An 8946-nucleotide genomic window follows, 5' to 3' on the forward strand; every position below is an offset into this window, starting at 1 on the left:
CTCTCCTCCCAAACCCCCCCCCCCCCCCCCCCAAAAAAAAAAAAAAAGAGAAGAAAAAATACGTACATAAATCCCTTAGCATATAATTAAAATAATGAAATTAAAATAGTAAACTAATCTAAATGTGTTCACCAGTTTATCGTGCTTGCATCCCTGATTCCATATGGATTCATATCTATATCCAATAAAGTATTAATATATTTTCTATAATCTATAATGTCCAAAAAGTTATCACATAGAAATATTTTATTTTAATTTATAACGTAACCTCATATCACGAATAAAACATTATTTTTTTTAGTGAAGAAAATACATGAACTATCGATGGGAGAAAAATATTAAAAAAAATAAAAAATTTACTAGAATTAGAAACGATATTATTATGAGATTGTTCAATAAAATTTGAGAATGTACCCAATATGATTGCTCTTATTTAAAAGGAAGGATATAATGATACCTTTTTAGATTCATAAGTTTTAAAGAGGAAAACAAACATGTTCAAAAATAAATATGCTATTTGCACCTCAAGTTACACTCAACACTCATTTTAGTTGCATCACTTCTTTTCTAAAATCTGTTCAGTTTAGATTGATTTATATATTTTATAAAACATTAGTGGTATATATACTCTAATTGCTCATGAAATTTCTCAAGGAGCCTTTTAGCTATCATTTTTTTAAGTATTCATTTATTTTAATTTTTATAATAGCTATCATACAAAATACATATTTTTCATACTTTTTTTTATCACGTGCATTATTTTCACAAGTAATGTATAAAAGTTTTATGGTGGCAGACTTCCAACCTGGAACATATACATACACTGCAAAACTAGAAAAAGAAGATAAAAATCAAGTTTCAATTTAACCAATTTCCATATGAGTGTCTGTAAATGCAACTACAATTTGCAAATATCAAAACAAAACTGCATCGAAAATTAAAATAAAAAGAAGAGCAACTATTCATCCAATAAACAGCAGCAAGGATGTTATCTACTAAAAAATATATATGTCAATTCCAAGATAAATACATACAGCCACTCTTTGCTGGCTTATTCCTCCATTTGCACTGACTAGAATATATCCATTGTTTCCATCTGCAAATTGCAAGGAAAAGGCATGCATACAGAAATTGGTATCAAAAATAAAATAAAATAAAATGAAATAAGAACTTCAAAAGAAAAATAATTTGACAGACAACAACGCCTCGTTTGGTACGCGGGAATGTGGAGGAATGGAATACAATTCCCACTTCCCATTCTCTCATACCAAACACACCTATATTTTAGATGTTGGAATGACCATTCTCTAGGAATGATCATTCCCACTATTTGTGAGAATGAGCATTCCAAGTGAGAAGATAAGGAATTGTCATTCCCATTCAAGTGAGAATCAAAAACTAGTTAGGTATTTTTCAATTATATCCATATTAATAATAAAGAATGTTTGGGTGAGGCGCTATGCAAGTGGACAATTTTAAATTGACAATTTAGGCTAGTATATCATTTTGCTATTTCGAAACTTATTATTTTAGTTGGTATTGTTTTATGAATTTTTGCTATTATGAATTGAGTGATTTTGATACTTTATCAAATAAGTTAATTTATATATCTAGAATTGTGGATTGTGGATATCATTCTTTTTTTTGAACCTATGAAAGATACGATAATCTTTTTTTTTCTTTAATTTTTAAGACTAAGAAATAGCGAGTATTGTTTAAAAAATATAAACGAAACATACACCTGATGGATAACACGAGCATTAGTATAACACATACCTAGATTAATATAACATATGCGTATATAAAATTATTTAGTTATTATCATTAATGTTTATTTTTTATCTTATTAAAAATCTATGTTATTGTAAGGGCATTATTAGAAAATGAGATTTCATTCCCACTTGTGTACTAATGATACCAAACATGGGAATGAGATTTCCATTCTAGCTTCATTCTACGAACGCACCCAAACAAGAGAATGAGAATGACCATTCCATTCCCACATGCAATCCATTCCATTCCTTCTTCCATTCCATTCCCAAGTCTGTCCATTCCCGCGTACCAAACGAGGCGCAAAAGTTGTGAGGGTGTAAATAAAAGAGGGAAAATTTTAAATATTATTCACTATTGAAGTTTTAATTTGTGCGATTACATTACCAAAACTTTTCCAGCCACGGCGATCAGCACAAGGTACCCATGAAGAAGCAGAGGTTAAGGTCTCTTTCCATGTATCACGAGGTTCTGGTTTGCTCTCTGCCTGGAATCACAAGCAACGGGTTCTTCTTACTAATAACTAGTTTGAAAATGTCAAATGCAAATTTTCTCTACAAGAGAATATACAAACCTTACCTCTGCCAAGGCATGGGCTGCCAACGCCAGCAGTCTAGTATACATGGGTTTATGAGGCCTTCTACTTTTTTGGTATTTAATCGAGTCTCCCTGCAAATACTTCAAGAAATTCAGTAAATGTATAGTATATCTATTAGCTTTGCAGGCATAAAGATGTTAATGCAGTTCATAGCCGCAGTTTTCAGTCCAACCGTGTATTATTTTATAGACGGGCATGGGAACAAGGAAACAGAAAATACTTTTGATTGATAACTTTTCTCAAAGAAAAAAGTGAACGCATAAGAGAAGTGATTATTTTGGACTACTCTGTACAATTATAAGAAAACATGTACAAATTTACAGGGACTAGTGATAATTAACAAATTCATGCATCACCAATTGTTCTCATCCAACAAGATGGGTATCAGATGAAACTAGATATCTGCAGTCAGTATTGAATCCACATGTTTTCTTGGTCAGCTTCAAAGAGTTGAACTTTCCTACTAACTCTGCAGTTTCACACCACTTCCAATATGAGAGTTCTATAAGATTCATGCAGTTTGAAACCCCAACCCAAGCATTATTTAGAGAAGATTAATGTATTAAACTAGGATAAAGACCAAATGGAAAATTTTCAGATCTTGAAAGTTTCTCTGGCTTATCATCAACTCTGACCTCTGCCAAGTATATTGTGCTCGTATAAGAATCACAAACAATTCCCACTAAATACAGAGAGATGAATTGCTTATCGGGAATGAGAAGGAGAGCATGGTGTTATACAATGTGAGGGACATGTTTTCCATGACGCCTGAAAGTGCTGATTGCTTATGAGGAATTAGCTAGAGAACAGTGTAATGTGATGTAAGGTTAATGATATTGATGATACCTAAAATGCAGGACATAGTAAACTAAGCTATCATGTCTGGTGTGGTGTTTGTGCCTCAATGCAGTTCAAGACCATATAAGGGCGGTGATGGAGTGAACTTCAAAAGTCAGATCAAGAAGAGGTGGATGGATCAGGTTCCAAGAAAGTCAAGTTCCAGATACAACATGAAGGAGCATATTTTGTGATACTCTTTTTGTATATTATCTTTATATCTAATTTAAAGTGATGAAAGTAATCATGTGGCACTTACAATGATCTAGGTTAGATTCTCAAAACAATCCTCCAGGATTAATATATGACATGAGCAAGTAAATATTTTGTTGTTTAACCTACAAGATATACCTATCAGCCATTTTGGATCAGCTTGTAACCTATTAGACTTTGGATCCTAAGAATTGTTTTTGTATTGGGTCTACATATATTACCGAACTATAGGAGATTGGGAATTATGTACAACAAGGTCGATTTTCCGATTTGTATTTGTATATCCGCTACAGAAACAACCTAGTTTACAATAACGCCACTGAACTACCTATGAAACCATTGTATTACACATCTTGGCAGGGTTTCAAATCTGTGTTGTAAACCTGCTGTGCTCTTACTGCGACTACAACTGCAGTTTACCAAGTAGTTGTATATGAATTTTGTGTGACATATGTGATGCATGTGTTGTCATCAACTTTGTCAAAGGAACTAACCACTAAACTATATTCAACATGGTTAACCATTTATTCTTATGGAATAATGGTCTGGTAAAAACTAGAGATAGGTGATGCTAGGAGATGCTCAGAATTAATTTCTAGAAGTTGCAGTAAAACAAAATGTCTGTAGACAAACCCCTAAGGGCCCTAACACAAGATAAATCCCTTCTCACTAGTCTCTTCATATATTCTTAAAATGTATTAACATCATTCTATTTATCAAGTATTACTAGAAAAACAATAAAGGATCATAAATTGTAGGATTATCATGAAGTCATATACAATAAACCCAACCAATAGAAAATAAGAAAAAGTAATTAACTCTTCAAAAAAATTCTTCATTGTTTTAAGTTAAACTGTCAAACTGTAGCCTTACCAATTTTGGTCTAAATCGACAGGAAAACAAAGCACAATTATTTACTAAGATTAGATTAAAAAAGGTGCAACCTGCAGAATATCTGAAGATGTCGCATCCGCAGCAGCAATTGCAGTCGAGATCTCTTCAGACTTTGAATGAACCCTATAATTCTGTAACCGAGAAAACATCCACCAATTCATGAGAACAAAGAACCCCACTATCGCGATCCACACAGCAAAGCTCCGGCTCCGGCGCCTCCTCCCGCCGCCCCCGCCGCCTCTCTTCCTCCGGGGCCAGAGAGGCCTCTGCTGATCAAAAGGAGAAGATGGCGGTGATGAGATTCTAGGTGAGGATGGCCGGCTTCTTGTAGTGGAGGAGGAGGAGGGGACCTCGTCCGCGGTGGCCATCGCCGGAGCTTAGGGGAGTTCCGGCGAGAATGGAGGAGGGCTTTTCTGGCGTTCGGAGTTTGGACGGGACAGAGGAGACAGGGATCAGGATCTGGATCCGTCCACGGGATGATGCTAATGTTAATTTTGCTCCGTGTTCGGCGGGGGAAAATAAACCAAATAATTTTACTTTCGAAGTCTGCTTTTGACCGCTATTTACAAGCGATAAATTGGGTTTTTCATGAAACCCGACCCGCAACCACCAGACCCGTTATTTAGTAACTAAGCAATCGTTATTTTCTCTCACCACCTCTCGATCCCACTGCCGAAAAAGCCCTAGCGCCCAAACACCGCCGCCTCCTCTCACCGCCACGGCGCCTCCCATCGCCGTGATCTCCTCTCAACCCTCAGCATTCTCGACGACGACTCCTCTTCGACTCCTCCTCCAGTCCTCCTCTCGCCGTAAGCTCTCCACGGCTTCAGCCCCCGACGTTGCGTCGTGTTGAAGTTTATAATTCATGTCTTTGTTCATTTATTTACTTGTTTAGTTGCTAGTTTAGTTATTGAACACTGATTTTTTACATGTTCATTTGTTCAGTTGAAATTGGAATACTTGCTTATTTAGTTATTGATGATTTGATATGATTATGACTCATGCTCAGAATTTAAAATTATTTAATTGATTTGTGTCAGATCTTATAATTATAAATCGCCAAATATACGTTTGTAGAATTTGTAGATTTTTCTTTAATTTTTCTTACTCTCTGAATGTTTATACATATTTAAAATTTGGACTGCTCTTTGACTTTGCGCCTTTTGCCGCTGTAGCCCCAAAAAAGAAAATAAACACATGTTTTTCTTCACATTTCTAGTTTTCTGCGGCTGCTGCATAGTATTTGCCTCTTAAATCTGAAACTTAGTATCAAGTTCATGTTTCATATTTAAAGGCTTGTCAGTTGTTACCTTCATAGTCAGCACTTCTATTATTTATCTCATCCTATTTTATGATTCCATTTTTATTTGGATCTTTTTAACTAGGTTTTGACTAAGCACATTCGAAGTAGAATTTCTAAAACCTGACTGAAATTTCCCCAAAATCATAATCAATAAAAAAATCAAGACAATAGAAAAAAATCTCGGCCAATGGAGATAGAGACAGAGATGCCGGCTGAGATGGACATGGAAACCATCGACTCCAATCATTCACCTTCTTCCTCCTCTGCGAAGCATTTTGGCATCAAGAATGCGATCCAGACCAATTTTGGCGACGAGTATGTCTTTCAGATTGCCGCGAGGTAAAACTGCCAATTTGATGCGACATTATATTTATAAACCCAAAAGTTTGCCCTAATTTATTTTTAATTACACCCACTGACAAAATCATTCATAAACTCAGTTTTTAAACCTAATTACAGCTAGTGATGCACCAAATATAACGACTTGGACATCAATATATTAACATATATTGAATTTAAAAATAAACTAGTACGGTTATTTTGGGTTTAGGAATGATTTTGGAAGTAAGAGTGGTTAAAAAATATGTCAAAGTAATGTTTGAATTCTATTCAATTTGATTTTATTATGTTAAAATTGCGATCATTCGAAATTTGAAGTCAGGATTCTTCGACATTGGCGGTGTCTCTATCGTCCAAAGTGATCAAATTGTACTCGCCTGTAACTGGGCAGTACTTTGGAGAGTGTAAAGGGCATCGTGAGACGATCCATGAGATCTCATATTCGATTCCGTCGTCACCGAATGTGATTTGTTCTTGCTCGTCCGATGCAACTGTCAGAGCTTGGGATACTAGGACATTTAAGCAGGTTGGCTAAAGATTTCATTTTTTGTGTAAATTGTTCTATTTTTCTAATGTAAATGCCATATTGAAACCTGCAGCGCAGTAATGATTTTCTTTGGCTAGTTTATTTGTTTGTCATGTTTAGATATTCAAATGGCTTATCATGGTTGACATTTTATTTAAACTAGCATTGTTGCACATGCATATGCACAAATTAGTTTTTAACAAATTCTACGTTTAAAAATTACATAGCAGATTCAATCACAGTGTGATCTATAGACTTGAAGAAACAATCATTTTTCACCTATTGGGAAAGATAAATTTGTTATCCTCTATTAATATTATTTGTTTAAGTTTTTTTGTCTTTTTTTTGCAGAATAAAAGGCATGTACATAGTGCACGTGATCAAAAGATATATAGTTATTCATCATAATTTATACCGTAAGAAAAATAGTGTATAAACATATATTTCACAGGGAAACAAAATTTCATGAATATGTGTAAAGAATTTTTCATTCAAATCCTTTACTTTATCCAATGTAATCTCAATTTTTTATTTTGATTTAAATTTAACACTTGTTTGAAAAATTCAATTTTATTTTTAATTTTTTCTTGATACACTTCATTGTAATTGATTAAAATGGCTATTGATAAAAATAGAGGTTTTACAATAGTGCATTTCTTTTAAAATATGTTGTCATTCTCTTTTAACCATCACAAATATAGAAATTTATCATATATTTTTTTATTTCAAGAAGAGTAATTCAGTTGTTTTAGAAAGAATTCATAAATAGGGAAATTTATCAGTTATTTTAGGTGCTTATTCTTTGCTTATTAATCTTTGGTTGTGGCAAAGTGATGCAAAATTTAGTGTAAACAGTTCGTAAAATTTGTTTTTCGAGATAGTTTTGTTTTATGTTGCTAAAAAAGATTGCGACTTGATGATATTTTTTTGCAATTTTATCAGTTTCTTATATGTGATATTTTAATTGGTTAACGTGATTGATATTTTGTTAAAATTTCTTCCTTTTATCTGGTTATAAAACTTGAGACATCTTTCGTGCAATACATGCTCTATTTGTGTTATTATTTCTGCTTGGCTTGAGCTTGAATCGAGCTTAATAGGAAAATCTATTAGTTATTTGGGGTGTATATTCTTGGCTTATTAATCTTTGTCGTACATAATGATGCAAAATTTCAAGTGCGCAAGTAAACTTGAACGAGAGGTAAACTTGGAAATTCAAAGAATTAATAATTCAAATAGTCTTAAACTGATGCTTGTGATTCTTTGCTTATTAAATCTTTGGTTGTGGCGAAGTGATGCAAAATTTAGTGTAAACAGTTCGTAAAATTTGTTTTTCGAGATAGTTTTGTTTTATGTTGCTAAAAAAGATGGCGACTTGATGATATTTTTTTGCAATTTTATCAGTTTCTTATATGTGATATTTTAATTGGTTAACGTGATTGATATTTTGTTAAAATTTCTTCCTTTTATCTGGTTATAAAACTTGAGACATCTTTCGTGCAATACATGCTCTATTTGTGTTATTATTTCTGCTTGGCTTGAGCCTGAATCGAGCTTAATAGGAAAATCTATTAGTTATTTGGGGTGTATATTCTTGGCTTATTAATCTTTGTCGTACATAATGATGCAAAATTTCAAGTGCGCAAGTAAACTTGAACGAGAGGTAAACTTGGAAATTCAAAGAATTAATAATTCAAGTAGTCTTAAACTGATGCTTGTGTACGTTTGCGACTGACTGCCATCTTTGTTTTGTGTTTTGGAAGTAAAATGTTTATATTTTACTATTTTTTATAATACACACTAAACAGAGAGCATAATTGTATAATGACACAATAACATTTATTGCTGGAATTCAATACACTTATAACTGTGCTTGCTGCTAATACTAGACAATTTTATTGCTGGAATTCAATAACATTTATTACAGAGGTTATAGGAAAAAGTGCATGTAGCTTGCCCTTTTAGTTTTCATCCCTTGCCACGTAGTTTGCGCTTATTGGGTAAGCTTTTTGCATGTCTTTAAATAGTTGTCTTCTAGAAAAATGAAATACTATTTCCCTTATGGTTTTGCATCCTCTAGGTTTCTTCATCTTCTATATTCTTTAAGTCTTTGCCTTTATACACAACAAATCATTCTTGAGTTTTCACCAAGCTACTACAAGGCATTATTCAGATATATTTACGTTAGTGTGTTCATTTAAATTCATGAATATAAGATACTTATATATTCTTGATGTTTTGTCAAGAAGTTATCAATTTAAAGTTTTTCGATCTTACACTCATTTTTATTTTATTTTATTTTATGGGCATTCCCGTATCTTCTTTTAAGGTAATGAGCCTATCCTCTCTATTTTTGTTTGTATTCAAACACATCAAAATTACTACAAGACCAAAATATTAGGACTCTTCTAACCAGGCAAAAAAATCTATAATTGTCAGCAAACTTTTTTTTTATTTGCTCATTAT

The 8946-nt window shown here is 33.2% G+C and overlaps 2 protein-coding genes across 4 annotated transcripts in view; one reads left to right on the forward strand and one right to left on the reverse strand.

Moving 5' to 3' along the window:
• The window catches only part of LOC109830710 (uncharacterized protein At1g04910-like), a 28236-nt gene extending 23410 nt beyond the window's left edge, over positions 1-4826 (reverse strand). For both annotated transcript variants that reach the window (XM_020398071.1, XM_020398072.1), the window contains exons 1-4: positions 4363-4826; positions 2350-2439; positions 2158-2257; positions 1035-1096 (exon numbers count right to left, since the gene is read on the reverse strand). In XM_020398071.1, the coding sequence (XP_020253660.1) occupies positions 1035-1096; positions 2158-2257; positions 2350-2439; positions 4363-4680 (570 nt within the window). In that variant the 5' untranslated portion in view covers positions 4681-4826. The remainder of the gene's footprint in view (positions 1-1034; positions 1097-2157; positions 2258-2349; positions 2440-4362) is intronic.
• The window catches only part of LOC109830712 (WD repeat-containing protein 89 homolog), a 21162-nt gene continuing 17170 nt past the window's right edge, over positions 4955-8946 (forward strand). For both annotated transcript variants that reach the window (XM_020398073.1, XM_020398074.1), the window contains exons 1-3: positions 4955-5121; positions 5698-5954; positions 6273-6480. In XM_020398073.1, the coding sequence (XP_020253662.1) occupies positions 5803-5954; positions 6273-6480 (360 nt within the window). In that variant the 5' untranslated portion in view covers positions 4955-5121; positions 5698-5802. The remainder of the gene's footprint in view (positions 5122-5697; positions 5955-6272; positions 6481-8946) is intronic.

Source organism: Asparagus officinalis, chromosome 2 (genome assembly GCF_001876935.1).
Source record: "Asparagus officinalis chromosome 2, Aspof.V1, whole genome shotgun sequence".
NCBI lineage: Eukaryota > Viridiplantae > Streptophyta > Magnoliopsida > Asparagales > Asparagaceae > Asparagus > Asparagus officinalis.